Genomic DNA, 21823 nt, shown 5'->3' with positions numbered 1-21823 from the left:
GGGAAGTCAATATTTTTAAATAATTAAAATAAATTGCTGCTACATTGATGTGATTTGATTTGGGTACCGTAAATCCTACAGAGGGCTGGGGAGGGCTGTATGTCGGAGAACTTGTTGGAAAGAAGCTTCTTACTCGTGAGTCAAGAGCATAGTCATGAAGGTGAAATCAAGATTTAGAAGTCTACAAAAGGATAACTTTTGTAGGATACCTTCTTCTTTTTTGTGTGTGTGAAGAGTCCTTTCAAAAATGAACCCACTGTGTCATTTCTATCCTTAGGTTACATAGCGAAGGTTGGCTGTTGGATGTATTTCGACGTATTCATGGTGAGGAAGGCGCATTCTTTATTCCACTGGACTTAGAGATTTCCAGTCAGGAGCTGAACTACATTATGAAGAGGGCTGAGCAGTGGAGAGGAATCAATGGTGAAAGACGGATGGTAAGTGGTGAACAAAGTGTGGAAAAAGGAATCTGTGATCCAAATTAATGCTTTGTATTTCTGGGTGTTACCGAAGAGGACATAGGTATTAGAAATTATTCTTAGGATGCTTCATCGAAGGGAGAAATTAAGAAGTATGTTCAGGAGAATTTTGTGATGTTGCATGTGCATTGCCTGAACATCATAAGGGGTTACAATCTGCTTAGTAACCAAAGGCTCAGAGGCATCACTGGTGTTAAAAATGATCTGTGCCATCTACTAGTTCTTGACTGGGTCATAGAGACCTACTACTTGTTTAAATGTCAGTATCATCCCAGATAATTTCTCTGCCAGCTCAGCAAACTGAGGAATTCCATGAACAAGTAGAATTCACTCTTTAAAAGGGCATAGGTGGGGCTGCCCTGAGAAGGGGGTGTGAGTTTGGTCAGTCAGAAATGATAGCTATGCTCTGCTTTCTGGCCCTTTCCTTTCAGGATTACCCAGAGGAGTAGGGTAAATTGGAAATGTGCAGGGGAAGGTGCGCTACTTTGGTTATCAAAAATAACTCTTTCTTTTCCATTGACCCACTAGTGTCTAGTCTCAAATACAGACCTAAGGCTGTGATGTATAGGAGATTAATTTGTGTTTACAAAGTGTCCAGTGGTGGTGGTGCCATCCACAGATGAGGCTTCTGAGCATAATTGCTTTCAGAGGATTGAAAATAGAAGAAATAACGTGGTCAGCAGTCTGTGAGGCACACTGTCTTCCTTCTGTGAGGGACTTCTTCTTCCTTGCTTTCTAGCTTTGCATCAGTGTTATTAATTCCCATGGGACTATTCTATAAACCAGCTTTTGGTCAATTGTTAAAGTGCTCATCAATTTGATTTATACATTTATGAATACCTCTGAATAAAATGCTTTGTTTGGTAACTCTCCTGCTTCAATGTAAAAATGAACAGATTCCATATAGGAAGGAAATTAGTCCTCTTAAGTACGTATGAGTTGTTTTGTTTTTCTTTTCTAACCCACTGGGACAAGGACTTCAGATAAGGGTCTGCAGGTTTTTCAAGTCTCTATAGCTAGCTCTGAAAGATCAGCATTTTATAAATATATAGCCTCAGTTGTCACTATTATAAACATCTGCCACGGCTGTAATTATTTTCCACTTTTTTTTTCATGATGACAGTTTGTACCCTGAAAGGAAAAACTGAATGAAAAAGCAGATAGTCAGTAAACTTAATTTTTGTGGAAAAATGCAGAGCAGAACATGGTGTTTCAACAGAGGGGAGGGAAAAAGTTGGAAGGAGTGAATGTGTTTCCACAGCCACCTGCCTCCGCCATTCCCACTTTTTATGCAGCTAGAACTTATTTTATTTATCCCAGTAAGTAAAATAACACTTTTTTTTTTTTTTGCACTTGAAATCTTTCTACAGTAAGTCAAAGCATGACCACTGATGATTGGTTTCGATTACCTTTGTTACAAGGTTAAACAAAGAATATATATGGTAGACCTCATTTTACATGTCAGGAGGAGGTTTAGGTAAGATATTAGAAAAAGGTTCATCACCCAGAGGGTGGTTGGGCACTGGAACAGGCTTCCCAGAGAAGTGCTAACAGCACCAAGCCTGACAGAGTTCAAGAAGCATTTGAACTACTGATGCCATATGGAAAAAGGGGCAGATAAGGCAACTGCAAACAACTGTATTTCTGTTTTGAGTACTGAATAAATTTCTAATGTTATTACCAGTGCATCATTTCTTGCGACAGTGCTGAAAGGGCTGAATAAGAGAAAAAAAAGGAAAAAGAAAAAAAGAAGGGCAGGTGGGAAGGAGAGGTTGAGGATAAAGACGTACATAAAAGAATGGAAAGAAAAATTTCTGTTCTGTATACAAATAGTGTGTCTCTGAATGAAGGAAATACAGACTGTCCACTGCTACAGTAACACGTACTTCAAGGGCCAAAACACTGAAAAACTTGACCCACATCTATAGACGCATGTAAGTGCCTAGTTTTGCTCCCAGTATGCAGCCTGGCATGCATGAAATGCCACACTGAAATGTGTCTACCTGACCTTAGTCTGAGATCCTTTAAAATGGACCAAGTCTCAGCTGAATCCAGCAGCAAGGAGGGTGCAGTCAGAGCTGAGGGAAGAATCCCAGTGCTGTGTAGGCAGCAGTGCACATTTCATTCAACAAAGCAAAGTCAAGCACAATTTTGTCTTTACTGAATCCCTAAGTTTCTCATTCTATTCTGTCTACATCTGCATGGATTTCTTGTCCTTTCTTTTATATCAATCCTAATCAAATGCCAGGCTGGGGCAACGTTAAACATTCCTGTTCTCTATGGGACATATTGGTGCAGTCTATATAATAAAAGAAGGTATGAACAATGTGGAAAGAGTGCAGAAATTTGCATCACTTATATCAGCAGGATCTCTACCATCTACTTCAGTGGCACAGGATCTGCCTCACAAATAGGGGAAATTTGCTAGAGGAGACTGTGGTCCAAAACTCCAGAGTTATCTGTACGAAACACAAATACTGTGAAAAAAGAATCAATGTTCTTCAGAAACCTGAAATCTTCCCCTTCTGCTCTTTTTTTTGGTTGTTGTTGTTGTTTATATTATTTTGATGGAAAAGAGAATCATCAAACGAAGTTTGGTAGCTCTTTAGTAAATCTAGTTTTGTAATAAAGACTTTCTCCATTGTAGAAATGTGTTCTCCATATGGAACATCTCCCTGCAAGACTGGGAAGTATATGTACAGGTCTTTTATGCTCCTAGGCATTGCAGATACTGAAAGACCCTTTTTTTCCAGCCATAGATTTGCATAAGGTATTTGTCTTGTCCCTCTCTTTTTGTATGTCTAATTGTACAAGGTAATCAGTATGGAAGACACATCACTAGCCCTTATTGCGTGCATTATTAATGTGCTAATTTTTAAATAAGATACGAAATTAACTGTGAAAAATTTTTATAAAGGGAAGCATGAGACTGCCATATCTTACATCACTCCATATAAAGAATATATTTTAAATGGAGGTCATTCAAGTAAATAGTCAGTCAAACCTTCTGGAAAAAAATAGGTCTACGTTTTTGCAATATTTTCTTGCTATTAACCACATGCTTCCCATTTTTATTCCCTGGATTAAAAATTGCCCCATAAATGGGTATTTTATAATATGCTTAATTTCCTTTTATTAAATTGATAAATGCAGCAGCAGAGGACACATTTACAATATGATGAGAATTTAAGGTTATTGCATTTTATAATTTTTATATTGTTCAGAGAAGTGATTTGTCATTTGTGGAATGACATCCATGCCATCATTTCAAGGTATTTTTAGTCATTCTTTTGATAGGAAAAAGGTCACTTTCTGTAGACCAGGAAGACATCAGTCTATTAAACTAATTTGCCTACATGCAAATTTTGTCATTTTTACCTCATTAACTATTTATCATAGAGTAAAAAAAAATATATATTCATGAAGGGGCAGCTAACAGCCTGATGGAGCTGGAACTAATATTTTGCAACTCTAATGATTTTTTGCATCCTTAATTAGATAGCATAAGGTTGATATGATTAGGTCAGGATGTAGTGTTTTTCATTAAAATACATTTTAGAAGCTGTATTCATAATCTGCCCTTGCAATTAAATAATGAGCCTATGAGTTTAATATTATCGACCCAATTATTATCCCATGGAAAAGTATACTGTTAATAAATTTGTGCCGTAGGACCTTCATTAGCAACAAAACGAATTCTATTTCCAGGTACACAGATTACATGGCCACAATCACATTTACGTAGTGGTTTGGAAGGCACTGTGGGGAGAGGGCCACCAAAGCCCTGTACCATACAGAAATGGACGTGATTTTTTTCAAAGAAGTCATTTACAATGCCTTTAATGAGGAAAGCTGCAAAGAAGTAAAAGTGCCACCTACAAAGGCAGACAGAAATGTTTATGGAAACAGACATTTGCAGAAACAGTGTTCTGTGCACCTCTGCTAGGAGGGAGCCTGGACCTCCATTCCTCAACCTATGGAGGCAGAGCTGAATATTTACTGATCTTTTATTAGAGATGGTCACATGTTAAATGTGTGCCAAATTGTAGAATTGATAAAATCAGGACCAGTGGCAGACAGGAATACATTAACTTGCCATTGATAGCAGATCAGTGACGTGGTTAGGAATCTGCATTTTAGCAAGCCTTTTTCTTTTTTGTAGGAGTGATAAACTGACAATGTCTTGCTGTCCTCACTAAGTAATCGGTTTTCCAAAGTTAAGTAACAGTTCAGAGACAAGGCATGAAGTGGGATTTTCTTTTTGTCTAAACAAATAAGAGTGTTTTTAAAAAAAAATATTTCTAGTAAAACAGCTGAGCAGGAATGGTCTTCTGAGGGGGATCTATTCTGTCTGGATTGGTTGTTAAGTGTGCAGAGACCAGTGCATCACCTTGCTCATGTTTAAAACCTCTGAACTCTTTGTGTGGTGAATTGCTATTAGCAGGAATAAAAAGGAAAAAATCTAGCTTTTAGAGATTTTTACTGGATTTAGCCCTCCAGGTACCACCCCTACTTGCAGAGGTACTTTTTACATAATAATGCTAACGATGAGTAAAAGTTGTGCAAGTAGTAAGCTAAACCAACACAGTTAGTATACCAAGCATAGGCCTAAAATGGTGGCACATAAGGAGAATTTCTGAAAAAAAATACCAGGTCTGTAGCCAGGAAGATAATGTGAAACTTGCACTTGAAATAAAGCCTGATGCACTGCAAAATTATTTTAATGAGACTAGGGCTAATTTTCTAATTTTAAAATGATATTATAGCAAACCATAAAAAATTACCCGGCAGTAGACTTTTGAAAGGAAAATATATTTGTAATTATCTTGAACACACAAGATTACTTCAGGGCCTATTATCGACACAATTTTTGGTACCACTTTACACTAATTTGCATTTATTACTCTCAGGCCAACTATTAATATGTTAATAAATAAGTCATTAATACTTGTTATTTAATTGCTATCTATTTATTCCTGTTCAATAATGCATTAATTACTTGTGAATAGTTGAGGGCAAAATCCTGCCCTTGCTAGTGGAATCAGCACTGGCAATACGGGAAACCAGTGTCGGACACGTCAGTGTTGCAAGAGCTGTCAGAGAGCAAGCCATTTAAGCCATTTAGCACCAGGAGGTTAATTTCTGATCTTGTCTTAGAGGAAGCTTCACGATCCTCCAGTTGGTCTCTACAGCAAAGCTGCTGGACCATGCGTGGGGGCTGATGAAGGCAGGCAGTACTATACCTGAGATTGCTGTAATTTGTCTATTCTTAAGATTCTAGTCTTGCTGCCATACTGGAGTTTGGAACCCGCTTTCACAGACAGGTGGATGATGGATAGAGAAAAACAAAGGGCAAAAATCGAAGTTGTTTGAGATCTGGCACTGGACTGAGGACAGTGCAACACATAGTGTATAGTGAGAAATGGAAATAGGTACATTGCTTTCTTGCTGTTGGATATTGGAAATGGAAAAAGAGGATCCCCTACCATGCCCTAATTCAAAATCCCAGATTCAAGCTCTTTGGATTCCCTTGTATAAGTAGACTGTAGTGTAGATCCAAAAAGGGTAAAGAGTATACTGACAGCGTAATTGCTGTATTTTCTGTTTGAAGCTTTAGCACTACTCTGTGATTTCTTTCCTCTTTTTGTTTAAAGAAATGGATGGTGAGACCAGGCCAAATTTTGAACAAGAATTTTAACTTGTCTCTGTGGATCTAATAGATCTGATCATCTTAAATTTGATCTCTTTGAAGAGTAGGGTGAATTTTTCCAATGAACACAAACACGAATTTTGGTGTTACCTTTCAGGAAGCCGTGTAGATTTCCAAAAGATAGGTGAAAAGTTGCAGGAGTGTATTGACGTAAAATAAATGAGGAAACGAGCTGGAAGGGATAATAGCATGTCACAGATCCTGAAGGAAAAGTCATCAGAGAACAAGGTGGTAATAAGAGAAAAGAAGGGAAAGTGGTTCAGGAATTTGTGCAGAAGACACAACAGTGCCAAGGAAAATAGAAAGAAGATGAAAGAAATGCCACATAAGAGAACCTGATAGGAAAAGATAACTATACAATAATGGTTCTATAAAAGAATTCTCTTCTTCTCAAATTGCTGATTTAGATATCACTGATCTGCAAATGTAGACATGAAAACATGTCGAGAAACCAAAAGAATAATTTCCTTTTTATTCATTCACTCTTCTGTTTGCAAACTCTTTCGAACTGTGAGTTATACCTTATAAATGTAAGCTCTACCTCATGTACACTTTTTATATCTTTAAGAAACAAGAAATTGCTGAGACCACTCAAGTTGCTGTAGAAAAGGTCTTATAACTTTGATCTGTGGTTTCTTTTCCCTAAACAAGCTTCAGTGATCTTTTGGAAGCCTAGCATTTTGTAAGTTCACAATTAGATTTCTTTTTCCTAACCTTAACCCATAGTGTAAAAATTTTTGAACTTACTCACTGGAGCTCTCTGTAGAGTGTCTCCAGTAGTTTACACTCTATGAAGAATCAAAACAAAGTTTGCTGTAAGAGTTGCATAGGAGACTAGAATGCAGCATCAAAGCTGACTGTAAGCATATTCAGAAAAATTCACAGTAATATAGAATTTAATTCCTTAAGCACCAGTATGAATAAATCACTTTGTTCATCTAAGGTAATGCACAAGTGTTTTAACCAGTAAAAGTAAATCACCCCATTGGGCCAGGACAATTCAGCTCAGCATATTGAGGTGACAAGTAATCACCTGTCTGCTACAGAAATTGTAGGATGGAAACCTTGACCCCTCACAGTCAACAGCAAAACTTGCACTGACTTTATTAAGGCCAGAATTTCCATCTATCTGTGTAAGCAAAGGAGAAGGGAGGAAATAGGGCCGTGTCTCACTGAACTTCTACGTGATCTGTGTATATAAGGTCAGATTCTCATCTGGAATAAATTATTGAACGCAGAGTCTGTTGGGTTTTTTTAAGATTAAATAGAGATTGAAAGTCATGAGATGAGCAGAGGGAAGGCTCAGCCCCATAAGGGGATGTTACAGAAAAAAGAGCAAAATGTAAGGTCAGAAAAGAGCATAGCACTCTGTCGCCTTTTAGATTTAAAACAAAATGATTTCTGTATGAAATGACAAGGCCTTGAACTGTGTAGAATCAAATTGGTCAAATGGTCCTGAAACACTTTGCTTGCTGTTCTTTCAGAGTATTTAGTCCACAGAGACTGGTGGGTGAAAAGAAGAAAGGGGGGAAATGTGGATGGTTGGAAGCATCTGGAATAGCCAGCTATGCTGACCATATCCAGGCATGCAGTTAAACTTCACAACTGTTGATTAGTAATTCATCAGAAAGTGTGCATGTGCAAGCTGTGGAAAACAAGGTAATGCAGCCTAGGTAAAGGAAAACTTCTTTTGCCTGTGTGAATAGATCTAACGAGTGCAACTGCTAAAACAGATGTGCACACAAAAAGAGGCTTTGTAATAAATTATAGCAATGGTAGAACGGATATAATCAACAAGTAGACTAATGAAAACAGCATTGGAAATTGAGTTGGTAAAATAACACTGCACAGGAATTGCTTGATTCCATGTTGTATCCCATCTTAAAGAGCTAAACAAACCCCAATAAAAAAAATAGAAGAAAAAAAGGATTAAAAAACCCCACAGCTATACAAGCTTCTACAAATCTTAAAGTTGTATGATAATATTAAACAAATAAAAAAAGAGATAAAAAGAAAGGCAAACTATTCAGATACAAGTATTATGAGCTACTTACAACACTTCTTTTTTTGGTTGGCATGTGATAGTTCATGATAAGACTATAAATTGAAAACAAAATGATTTAGTCAAACTCCATGGAATTTACTTAGAGAGTTTGTAAACATGAGCTTGTGTTTAGAAAACACGTATCTTGTTTCTCTTTTTAATATATATTTGGTTTCTCTTGTCAATGAGAACTGATTTATTTGTCTCTTTTGCTCTCCCCATTATATGCACGATATAGTATTTTCAGAGTGAGTGGTAACAAATAATTTTAATCCTATAATCAATAAATGAAATATATAAAGGTGTTATTGCAGATGAACAAAATTAATAGTCTGCTGACATACTTCTGATTACTATACTGTCAGAAAGGTGATAATTTCTGTAATACTTCAACAGACATTGAAACTGTTTTCTCAGAAAGGTTGGACAGTGATGGAGGAGGAGCACACTTAACTGTAATTTTTGTAGTAATTCATGGGAAGCTCCATTGACATGTGCTAATGGCACTTGATTGCCCTCAAGATGTTTTCACAACAGAACTCTGCAAGTGCCACATCAAGGTTTGCTCAGTCAAATAGTTTTTTCTCCTTGCATCTAGATAATTTGTGACCACAGGCAAACTTTTGAAAATCCAAGGTGGTTTGCAACACTCCGTTGGGGCGAATCTGTCATCAACTGGCTGGTACAGATCGGTGCACTAATGAAGAGCAAGCTCTTTGGGTTTTTTGTCATTTCTGTGCAAGCAATCCATTTCGTTTCTCCTCAGTGGCAGGGTATGTTATACATCTCATCCTGTATAATCTGACTTACATTATAATTTGATTCATACACAGCCTTTCCACAGAGATTAATTAGCAGCAGGCTTGAAGTTTGCAAGTGAAAATATGATAATTAGTTTTCTTGGAACGTTAACATTTCAACACTTCAGGTTCTCTCCATCTTTGTCTTCAATGAAGCTGCAGTAAACGAGCACTATTTCTCTTCTAAATCAGACTCTTGTGAGGTTTGAAATACAGACATTTTCATCAAGCTGGATAATTTCCATAGAAAATTTACTAGCTCATGAAATATTGCAGAGGTAATTCATACAATGGCTCCCTCCTCCCCTTGGTAGGTTGAAGTATGATGTGAGCAGTTCTGAAAACCCCCAGGACAGTCACTTATTTAAAAATGGTGATTCCTACTCTTTGTGACAAAAATCAGCTGACTCTTCATTTTTTGCACAAAGCAGAATTAGCCAATAGGTCTCTCATATGGTTGTTGGGTAATGCTGTAAACAAGGTTACATTAACACCTTTGACTCCCTGCACTCGCTTGTTCTCTCGGAGTGTATAATACAGGTAACTCATTTGGCACATACAACATCTCTAAGACCATTAACTTAGCCAGATTCTGAAAACAATTAGCAATATATCTGAACAACGAGAACATTCAAAGTTACAATAGTGAGTAAAAATGTTATATGAAATATCAACCCCGATGATTTAAAGACATAATGTAATTGCTAACAGATGGGGCTTAAGAAAAAACTCACATTATGGAAAAGTTATTGTGATGTTGTCCGTTATGGGTGGGTGTAACTGTTTAAAAACTAGTATTTATTTAATAACTTGTAATTTATCCTCCTTGGTGCTGAACAAATTTCTTTTTTTCTAAGGATATGATTTTAAAAATCTCAGTATTCTCTTAATTACTAGGTTTATTTCATCTTACAGCTCTGGCAGACATACTCTGAGCTCGGCCAGGGTACTGTTGATGCCCATTGATCTAATTAGGTAAAGGGGAAGTGAAATACTTAACCAATACTTAACATCTAAATTACTATGTAGTTGTGGTCTTGTATATGCAAATACATGAAATTCATGTGTTAATTATGTATGTAACTGCGCGGCTTTGCAGATCAGATTCTTTATTTCTTCCTTTAAAGGAAATTACTACCATTGTGTGATTGTCACACAGAAGACCGCTGACAAAGAGTGAATTACTTTAGATGCTAGAGAACACTTAAGCAATGTTACGAAACCGAAGCCTTGAGTAGCTAGCTTGCTTTCTAATAATGACCTTTAAATATTCTGGGAACTAACGATATTGGCATACAAAAATCCACGTGCTGACAGCATAGACTATTGAAGATATCTGCACAGAGCAGAGCAAAATCCCTTTGCCCACCGTTGGGGCTGATGGGATATAAAAAGTACTGAACAACGTCTATCTGTGAATAAGAACAGCTCTAGGAGACAGTGGTAGGCTGAGGTTTTGCCCATCTGTGTTTGCCTATGCAGTGAGTTTAGCAAAGATACACAATTGCTCTCAAGCCCAAACAGATCCGCCCTCTTTTCTATCTTAACCTGCGCTCAGAAGGCAAAGCAAACTGTGCCTGAGCCTACAGCTTTGACTAAACTAAAAACAAGTGCAAGCAGACTGAACATAGGTCCTGGGACTCAGTGAGGATACTTGTCCTTTCTGGTGTAGATATGCTAACACCTGTGGTCTCAGCGGGCTAGAAAGCCCATCCCTGGCACAGAATTTGAAATAGCTACCCTTTGAAGGTGTTTAGAAATAGGGGCTAAATTAAACTTCCTCTACTGAAGCCTGACAGCACTGTCCAGAGCTTATATGGTGGAGTTTTCTGAAAGGGTCACGATTTTCACCCCGATGTGCTTGTCAGGGCAGAAATGTGCTCTAACCATGCTTCTTACCTACATCATTTTCTCCTGTCTTAGTGATAGTCTGGGCATCTAAACCAACAGTAATTTCCTGGGTCTGTCTGAAACCTGGCACGAGTGTCTCTGAGGCTGGCCAGCAAGACTTTGTTGTTGCACAGAACCTTGTTTTCTCCTGATCGACAAAGGGGGAGAGGAAGACATGCCCCAGGGATGCAAGGTTGTAAGGAATTCCTTCCAACAACAAAAAAGAGAAGGAGGCAAATTGACTGTTTTATTAGGAACATGATCTGTAGTGTTTTTCATGTGGAGAGGGGATTGTTGCATGCTGATGAATATGGGTATCATATCACAAGAGTGCTAAAATGCCCCTGAGCAAGTATGTTCCTTCAGCTCTCCTTCAGGAGCTCCTGCTATCCCAGCCACTGACCTGTGAAATGTGGTCGCGTGCTCTGGATTTTTCCTGTATTTTGAAAGCCGTTCTTTTCATCCTGAGAAATATTAGCCTAAACAGTTAAATGGGAGTTGCATTTGCAAGGATTTGTGTATTAATATTAATGGAAAATCTGACAGGTTGGGTGGCCAGAGAGGAATAATCACGCCATTCAGGTGACATGTAAGTACAGCAGGCTTTTTGCATTTATTGTTTTGAAACTTACTTAGTTTTGTCCAAAACAGAATGTACTTTTAAAAATCAATATTTTTGGAATAAAATCCTACAGTTTTCAAGAGGGTGTTGAGAGATGATCAAGAGAAAAGGTTGGCAGCTTCTACCTTTGTCATGCTCTGATGAAGACGAAGTCAAACTTTGAGCCTCACAACACCTCGATCCTAACGGGCACTGATCTAATTTCCACGCGAACCCTAGGGCCTCCTCTCTTGTAGTCTTTGAGCGCCTCTCACTGTACCTAACCTAAAGCTTTGGGACCACCTCAGTGGTTCTTCTGAGGTGTTTCTCTCCTCCTCTGAATGAGTGCAAGGACTTATCAGGCTTCCTGATTATGGCCCTAAGATGCATAATTTACCCAGTGACATTAGCATCATCATGTTGATGTAAAATTTTAGTGCTACCATCAGGCACTAGGACTGAATTCCTATATACTCAAAATGAGAAAGGAAAAGGTAAAGGGCAAAGCTAGGCAACACCTTAGGGAGTTGGGCTCTTCCCAAGCCCTTCCTAGGCTGCAACTGTGGGAGTAACCCATCTGGTTTTGCAGGGCATTTGTCTGGCAAGAATAACCACGAAGGGTTGTTTAAAAATAGGGAAACTGCACCTGGTCATTTAAAACATTTCAGAAGGGGTTGTTGCGCCTGTCAGCTGAGTGGCCATTGAAATTGGCACGTTGGCCATGACATGAGTAATTCTTCAATGAATCAGTCTTTTTGCATAGAAAATTATCCCATCAGAAACACTCTGAGTAGCGCTAGCCTGCAGGCTTGAAGCTTAAGCTCAGTCACGGCATAAAAACCTCTCCATCCTTGTTTTCTTTTGCAGCTGAGATTACCCATTTAGAATTTGTAATTTAGACTTTTCTCAGATAACCCCCCTTTTGTATTAACAGGTCTTGCCTGAGAGAGCAAGCCTGCCAACTGGATCCTTACTTCACTAGTTCACAAAAAAACATGCTTATTTTAGCCCTACTGAACACACTTGGTCTTTATGTTGCCATTTAACAAATGGGAAATAACATAGGAAAGTTAGAAAGCTGGTTTCTGTCTCTTTCAAAGTCAATACAGGTGGAGCAAAATATATACATGATAGTGTCTTCTTAAGATTTTTAAGATTACTCTACTCTTTTTAGTGATTATTTCCTCTTTGCTGAAGTCTGATGGTCTTCAAATAAACTGAAGGCTAGTGAAACTGGGAACCTAAGCCCTCCTGCTGGTAGGGAAGGGTTTATAGGCTAGTTCCTTTCATTATTGCTTAATAAATGGCATTGTTTGAGGCAGTGTGTACTGCAGCTTTAATAACAACTTGGAAGATGTTAATTAATTTGCTGTTTGAGAACTAGTGTCTTTTCATGTGGTTTTTGTGGGGTTCAAATAATTGTTAGGATTTGAGACAGATGGGAAATCTTTTGTCAGCAAAAGTTACCTCACCTCATGCTTAAGTTTGGTCAGTGTCCATTGCATATATTCAGACCTTGAGGGCTACAGATGTGCACTGGGTGCCTTTGGCTCTGTAGGTAGGCGTGACATAGATATAAGCCCTAAAAAATTAATCAGGTCTTTCCACAGGATGAGAGAGCCAGAACCTCCATCATCTGCAGCCCAGAGCATGCGGCAGACCTCTGTGGATGACTCTTCCCTTCAAAGAGCAGTGCCAAGATTGGAGCATTGTATTCACATACAACCTGGTTCAGCCTCAATGTCTTCCTCTATGGGGTGATCTTCTATTGTTTGGTATTGTCAACATCCCCCATTTCAGAATACCTGAGTCTGAGGTGGTGTCCACAACACCCAATTGCTTGTTCCAGTGACAGAGAAAAAGATCTTTGGAATGGGAAAAGATCTAGGGTGCCTGACTTTAAAAGCGTCTTCTCAAAAGCTCTGCTCTTTCTGCTATATCCCCTTCCATTCTTGTTTTCTTCCACTCCAAACTTGATGCAGATTTCTGCAGAACCTGTTCATCCTCTGGGTTTGGGTCTCCTTTCTTGGTACCTTGGCTTCCATGTGCTTGCCCAACCACTTCTACTGTCTCTTGCTCCCCATCTATGTTACAAGTAGTTAGGAACCAGAATAGTCTTTTTGTCCCGTGCCTGAACAAGTGAGTCCTTATCCCTGTGGTGGTGCCAGCTCAACATGGGTGTACAGAGGAGGGTGATTTTAAGATCTGAGAAGCATTCTTCAAAGAAAATAGATCTGCAATCAAGTAACTGAAGGATGATGAGCACCCTCTGAGGCACAGGCATATTACTCATCAGAAAAGCACTGTGAGTTTTCGTGATGTCTTTAAACTGACCAGATGACCTGGTCTCAGCCAGTAGCTGAGAGGGTGCTTTAGCTTGCATGGGGACAGCAGAATCCTATTGGAAAGCTTCCTAGCAGGTCGAAATGGCCACTTTTCATTGCAGAGGTCCTTAGCTGTGCTGGGTCAAGGACCAAGGTGCCATGGCTCCCTGTATGGCATGCTTCATGGCCATGGAGCCCTGGACCGTGGAGACTCTTGCGAAGAAGCTTGAGCCACACAGCTGTTGTAGAGAGTGACTAAAAGATAAGGGGGCCCAGCAATAGCAACGTATCCACAATATTTTCTTGTTCAGTTTTTGCAAGTAAAAGTATTAACACGTGCTTGAGAAGAACAATATGACAGTGGATTATGATTGTTTTGGACTCTTTACCCTCAATTTCCTCTTGCCACATTTACACTCCGAAAAACATGCGTGTGGATCAGGATTCTTATCACTCATGTACATCCAGCCTGAGAAGCTCTAACAGCCTTCAAACATTACAGGAGCAGTTTCTACATTGATTCCAGCGTCTCATTGCTCTTAATTTATTTGTATGTGATGTTAAATACTTGAAACCAACCCTTTGGGTAGCTTCCAAATGAGTATTTTGTGACTAAAGCTTAAGGCAAATGGGGGAAGAGAGAGGGAGGAGAAAAAACAACAATGGCAAATAACAAACAAAAAGCCTCAAAGCCAAATCACAATGCTGGCATCTTTGTGTAAATATAACATTCTCCTGCAGTGTTTGCACTCCAAACGCTGGGGTACTGGAGACGGTAAGCAATCAAGGGTGAGGCAAAACTTCTGTCATTATTATTTACTATAAATACCTGTTAAATTTTTACTTATTGTCCAAGCTGAATGCAAAACACCATGAAAATAAGTAAGTCAAATTTACCAGGAAAAAAAAAAATCCCTTTGCTTTTGCACTGGTTGATGGTGCAAGTAATTGTGGCTATTTTAATTGTCTGGGGTCTGACTCTCATTTATGCTGTTCTGGCACCTTGACAAAGCTGTAGCATGGATATAATGATTTGCCAGAGCTGTGTGAAAAGGCCTGAGTAGTACACAAAGAGGAAGCGACTTATGATTTTTGAACCCTGAGATTAGCTCACTACCCTGAGATTACCTCAGTTGGTTAGAGCATGGTGCTAATTTGATCCCTCTATGGGCCATTCACTCAAGACTTGATGATCCTTATGGGTCCCTTCCAACTCAGCATATTCTGTGATTATGTGAACCTGGCAGTGCACTTTAAGCTAACCATGGAGGAACTCTTCTTGTTCTGCCTTCTCTGACCAGTAAGGGTTATTATTGTATTTGTTAAATGTGTAATAGGATTTAGAGATGGATTAAGCTAAATGTTTTGGCTTTAAAAGTTTGTTTTGCTTTGCTTTTTTTAGTTTCATGGAACAAGCTTCTTTTCTGCCTGCACAAGAAAGGTTCTACAGTTTAAACAAACGCTAATGGAAATTCTTGAGTTTCCAGCAAAGATGCTGCAGTTCAAATGCATTCATTCTGTTTTCTTGGTGATGTGGCACCATCATGACTAGAGTTTGTTGTTTCTTTTTATGGTTGATGTGTAGCCAGGCAAAGATTCTGGCTTAAAAGCTGAGAATTTAGACTCTCAACCCAGGCTTTTTTGAGAATCATTATCACTACAATTGAGCAAGGAGACGCTTTATGGAACAAACAAACCAACAAAAATAAACAGAAAGCTCACAGTATTTTTTCATGTTTTCAACCCCATGACATTTTATTTTTCATATCTATATTAAGCATGTGAGGTTGAAAGATATCATAGGTCATAGACTTTTGTTTATTTCCTGAAGGACTCTAATACTGCATTTCTTTTTTTTTTTTCTTGAGGGAGTAAAAGCTGTATCAGACAGAGCACAAACAACCACTTTCATAACTTTCCTAAAATCAGAGAAATAATGATACAGTCAATGAGGATATGTCTTCAGTGGATTACTAAAGCATGTTTACCATCACGTTAATTCTGTTCTAATGCAATTCTTTCAACTAAAATTTTCTTCTCTAGTCTGGACTTAATTTTGCTTCCTCTAAAACTTCACCATGTGTAGTGGGTTTCTCTGGCTGGGTTTTGGTAGCAGGGTGGGCTACAGGGGCGGCTTCTGTTAGAAGCTGCTAGAAGCTTCCCCTGTCCCATGGGGCCAATGCCAGCCGGCTCCAGGATGGACTTCCTGCTACCAGCCAAGGCCAAGCCAATTAGGAGTAATAGTAATGCCTCTGTGATAACATTTAAGAAAAGAAGATTGTTGAGCAGAAGAAATTCCAGCCAGGGAAGAGTGGAATGAGAACATGGGAATAACAATGTAGACACCAAGGTCAGTGCAGAAAGAGGAGCAGGAGGTGTTCCAGGTGCCGGATCTGAGGCCCTTGCGATCTGTGGTGCAGACCATGGTGGAGCAGCTGTGCTCCTGCAGCCCATGGAGGACCATCGGGGAACAGACACCCACCTGCAGCCCATGGAGCAGGTGGATGCATGAAGGAGGCTGTGACCCCGTGGGAGGCCCAGGATGGAGAGGGGTCCTGCTGGAGACCTGCAGCCTCTGGAGCAGTTTTTTCCCGGGTAGGACTTGTGGCCCCTGTGGGGGACCCACATTGGTACAGCTCATTCATGAAGGACTGCACCCCATGCAGGAGTGACCCATGGGACAGCAGTTTTGGAAGAACTGCTGCCCGAGGGATGGACTCACATTGGAGAGGTCCATCAAGGACTGTCTTCTGTGGGAGGGACCCCACGGGAGCAGGGGAAGGAAGGACTCCTCTCCCTGAGCAGCAGCAGAAACAACAACTGACTGCAACCCTCATTCCCTGTCCCCCTGCACCACTGGGGGGGAGGAGGGAGAACATGGAAGGAAGGAGGGGTGGGGGGAAGGTGTTTTTATGATTATTTTATTTCTCACTCTTTGGTTCTTATCGTGTTAGTAATAAATGTAAGTACTATACCCACTTTGAGTCTTGTTTTGCCCGTGAAGGTGATCAGTAACTGACCTCTCCCAGCTCTTACCTCTACTCATGAATCCTTAGCTGTTTTTTTTCTCTCTCCTCTGTCCAGTTGCAAAGGGAGAGTGAGAGAGCAACTTTAGTGGGTACCTGGTATCTGACCAGGGTCAACTCCCTACACTGTGTCTGGGGAGGAGGGAGAAGAGACATTTCTTCTTTTTAAAGCTCATGTACATGCACATAATTTGCTTGTGCCAGGAAGCTGATCCCTCTGCTCCAAGAGTTCTTGCTGTCTTGCCATCACCCACAGCACCTTGTCTGATCCCTTCAGAGCAAAATTATCAGAAGAGGCCCTAGTAGATATGTTTGTTGTCAGACTGGCACAGTGCTGTAACCTGTCCTTGCCACATGGCTTGTCAGACCAGATGTGATTCCTGTATCTGCACTGCTCTTACCTCTGGAAGGCATTTTCATTTTGCACACAATCCAGGGAGTTGTTGCATTTAGACTGAAACAATCACAGAAAATACAAACCAGAACCATATCACTGCACTGCATTATTCAAATGAGAGGTCAAATTACCCCCACTGATGTAAGCAGGATTGCCAAGGTCTAAATGAAGACACAACTTGGCCAAAGGTCTGTTTCCAATGTGAGGTTTGAAGGCTGGTAGGTCTTGCATCTAATATCAAACAGCTGCAAGTTAGTAACAGCTCCACTGAAAAATACGCACGTATTTCTAAAAAAAATCCTCTCCAAACAAAAACGGAAAACCCAACAGTCCTGAATCTTTAAACTTCTCCAGCATAAAACTGAAACTGTGATTGCTCATTGTTGCCTACTATTTTAGTTTGAGTTCCCTCTATCAGACTACTCAGGTATGTTAAAGCAAGCTAAAATATTTCAGTATAATGCTCATGCTGCTTCTCCTCACCACTTCCATCCCTGGCTCCATCCCTCAAGGGCCTTTACAAAACTGCAAGGGCAGTTCTTGTATCATTTGCACCCCTGTAGATCTGTGGCAGCTTGTCTTCATTTGCATTTGCTAGCTGAAAGCGAGCTCAAGATGTGAATTTGGTGTACTGTTAGTACGAGCAAAGAGAGAGCTCATTTATTAATCTTTAGTTTCATTTTGCAGTGCAGCTTTTGGTGTCCTAAGATTACATGAGAAGACACTGTTATAACTATAATCACTCAGGAACTCAACTACAGACCTATATAATAAATGCATACATTGCTCAGAATTTGTTAATGACCAGTCTTCTTTTTCTGAATTACTGCCAAGTTTCAAAACTGCATGTGTCATCACGTACTGTACATTAAGTGTTGGTCGTGTAAGTCAGGTCTGCCCTATGGGTATTTTAAATTGCAAACATAAATTGCAAACTTTTTGAAATACTATTGTAATGTTTTATGTTTGGCTTGATTTCTAAATCAACATAGTTTGTTCATACCACTTCAGTTGTTTTTTCCTTATTTTTTACCACTTCTAAATCCTTTATCTGAACAAGATACAAGGATCAAGTAATTGTTAGGTAGTTGAGCATCTAATGCTGTCTAAATTCTCCATAAAATCTGTAGTAAGTTTATGGTATGTACCTTTTCTTTTTTTCATATATAACCAATGTAGACGTGGAACTTAATACAACTTAGAAATTAGCTGTAAAAGAAGCATGGTCTTTTTTTCCAGCAGGTATTGGCAATAATAAACTTAAAACATTTAAGATAATAATGATCTTTGAGTTTAGGCATCTTTCTTCTGGTGTACAGTTCTGGTTTTGTAGTTCAGCTGATACCTTCCTGCTGTAGAATATAGCTCTTAGTTTGATTGTAGTCCCTTGTACAACATCTTTGAGCTTTCAACCTACTGCAAGTCTGCTTGAGACTGACTGTGTTGCACTGCAGTGCAACAGTGCCTATTTCAGTTCCTTTTTAGTTCCCACATAGTGACCAACTCTATAAACAGTCAGTCTTGGAATTCACAAATAACCAATAGGAATGTAAGGATGTGAGGTACTATGGTGCACCAGAACCTAATTGGGTTACTTCTCCCTTGGATGTTATCTGTCCAGGAACTTTTGAGAAGATTTTAGGAAGAAATTGTTTACTGTGAGGGTGGTGAGGCACTGGAACAGGTCGGCTAGAGAAGTTGTGGATGCCCCATCTCTGTAAGTGTTCAAGACCAATTCGGATAGAGCTCTGAGCAACCTGGTCAAGCGAAAGGTGTCCTGTCCACAGTAGGGTGATTGGAACTAGGTAATCTTTAATGCCACTTCCAACCCAAACCATTCTGTGAATCTATGATTTTTCTTCTGTCTCCTGAGTACTAGAAGCAGAAGATACTGATGCGCAGATGAAAGCTTTGAATGCAAATAGATGCAATTATCTCTGAGAGTTTTGGATAGATAGAGAGATAGATAGATAGAGAGATAGATAGGTAGAGAGATAGATAGATAGATAAATGGATCAATAAAGAAACGTATATCAGATGCAGAATATATATGAGGCACAAACAAGCTGCGAGGAAAGGAAAAGTCTAGAAAACAGAACTGCAACATCTCAAGGTACAGAAGAATAAAATTGTTCTTCCAGCCATTCTATTTCGATGAATTATTGTATATATAAATCCATTTGCACTAGAAGTTGGAAAGGCCATTTTTTCACAAATACTAGTGTTTTCCTAGAAAATAGAAATGGGATTGTGAAATTGATTATTAAACATCTCACTCTAGGGTTTAAGATAGCTCAGGTTCTGAGGGACCAAAAACATGATCTAATTCTGGGAGTCAAATTAGCATTCTTTGCCAGACAGAATACTTCAGCACTTGGCTGCTTTAAACTACATCCAGAAGAACAAACCTTGTTGTCATCAGTCCGTGTCCATAGCATGTCAAATTCAAGATTTCTTTGCAGCACAGGTAAAATGGGATGCTGCTACCACAGGGACAGGGTGGTTTCTGCTGCTGCATCGCAATTATGTTGGATACTCCCAAGCTACCTCAGCTCTTGCTGTCTCTAGAGGAGCAGTCCCAGTGCAGGGACCTTCCCCGGATGCAGTAGCAGCCACCAGCCTGGCTTGTTGGGGCACTGCTGCAGGTAAAATAGGTGAAGAGACAAAACTCGCATCCCAGGCATCTGGCTGCTTTGGTTATGCCTGGAGCTGGTCCTGCTTCAAGAAAGCAAAGTGTCTGGGCAGACAGAGTAGTGCTTTTGATTGTTGATTGCGTTCTAACGTAGCCTGATCTTTAATTTGTAATGTTAACTAGAAATGCAAGATACAGTTGGCTGGGAACTGCTTAAATAAGAGGACAGCTGAGCAAGATTGCTGATTCTCTTACAATGATGAGAAATAATTCCTTAATATTAAAGAAAAGTAATTCATAAGTAATCCTCCCCAGAATAACACCCAGAAAAGATCCCAAAATATTTTTCTCAGTATTTTTTCTCAAAATATATTTTAACTTGAGAAAAAAATGGAGCAACCCCATTTGCTGAATGCTAAGACTTCGAGAAACCTACAGTCTTTAGGCAGGATTTCCCTAAAACCAAGCAATCAAAATGTGCTTGAAGTAGGAGGTGTGCTGAGTGTTTTCTGATTTGCTTTGAATGGGGTTCACCCACCTCCATAAAACACATAATGAGAACAGGAACCAGCAAAGAGCTGAGAAATAGTACAGAGAGTAGAGGTACCAAAAAACGGGACCAGTCAGTTATATCAATCTTAGGCAATTCAATATACAGAAACTAGCTCTTTTCTTGGTGATTTCGATCCTTGAGAAGAATCAGATAAGTGTTTATTAACTCTGTTGAATTCAGAAGGCATTACACTACTCTTGGGTACACTTGCCCCTTTTCTTTCTGAATTATACACTAATTTGATTGATGTTTTCCTATGCTTAGCATTCTGTTGATTGATATGTTTTTCTATGACAATGGGGAAATGTTCTGGTTACAGTTAAATAACATAAAATGTATGGACATGATACATTCCTGTGCTGCTGTCACTTACTCCAATTTCACTTGATCAAAGTAGATACACTAGAATAAAAGAGGCAAAGATGCAGTGAAACAAGCACACATGAAAAGCAGAAAAAATAAGTTTTTATTGAGATATGAAATTACTTCAGTGTATTATCTAAACTATGATACAGTTTATGTTTTCTACTGAAATTAAAGATTTATATAATGTGATAAAAATCCACCTGTAAGAGGCACAAAATTTAGTTAGAAAAAAGGGTGAAAAGACAATAGATCTATATTTTTAAAGCTTTGCTGTTATTTTTTCTAATAATTTTCTCAAAATTTGCCCTTTTGAAAGTAAATGTTTCAGTTACAGGTGCTAATTTTTGTATTCTCCCATGTAACATAAGCTGAATCACTTGCATTCACTCAGAGCAAAGTAATTTTCAATGTTCATCTTTTTTTATATCTTCACTATGTAACAAAAATCTAATATGAAATAGGAACATCTCTCATTAGTTCTGTGAATGAATAAGAAACCTGTCATATATTAAGCTATCCAAATTGAAGCAAAATCATTAGGGAGTAAACAGTCATCTTTGTTTTCAATATCCACTTTGCCAAAATTTAGACTTCTAGTTTTGTTTGTTTTGCCAACCCAGTATCCTGCAGTTTTATCTTTTTACTATTGTAGTTTTCTACCAAGACAGAGCTGCCTTTTAATATATCAATTGAGACTAAGTAAAATTAATTCCTTCAGGTTTATTTTCCACACTTTACCATTCATAGCTTGTCATTTACTCTTATGGTAATACATGAGTGAAATATAAGGTGCTTTCACATAAGGAAGAGATGCTACCTCCTGCTGCTGTGGACTGAGGGCTCGAGTTGTGCTCTCCTAGTCTCTACCTTCCTGAGGGCTCTGTTCTGTTGTCCCGTGTGGTAGTGCTGCCAAGCTCACAGGGGATTTCATGTTGCCTACAGCCTCACTCAGGTAAGCTCCTGAATGACTCCGAGGAGAGAGGGCAGTGACTGATAAATTT

At 39.2% G+C, this 21823-nt stretch overlaps 1 protein-coding gene across 5 annotated transcripts in view; it reads left to right on the top strand.

Annotated features, from left to right (window-relative positions):
* LOC114000632 overlaps positions 1 to 21823 on the top strand; it is a 163922-nt gene that overhangs the window by 118367 nt on the left and 23732 nt on the right. For all 5 annotated transcript variants that reach the window (XR_005565674.1, XM_039386882.1, XM_039386940.1 and 2 more), the window contains one exon: positions 278 to 437. Coding sequence is in view for 4 of the 5 variants with exons in the window: in XM_039386882.1 (XP_039242816.1) it covers positions 278 to 437 (160 nt within the window). In the remaining variant the exon portion in view is untranslated. The remainder of the gene's footprint in view (positions 1 to 277; positions 438 to 21823) is intronic.

This window comes from Pipra filicauda, unplaced genomic scaffold (assembly GCF_003945595.2).
Source record: "Pipra filicauda isolate LSUMZ 115617 unplaced genomic scaffold, ASM394559v2 scaffold101_size5749837_pilon, whole genome shotgun sequence".
Classification (NCBI taxonomy): Eukaryota; Metazoa; Chordata; class Aves; order Passeriformes; family Pipridae; genus Pipra; species Pipra filicauda.
Note: the sequence above shows the minus strand (reverse complement) of the source record. Positions and strands in the feature narration are given on the sequence as shown.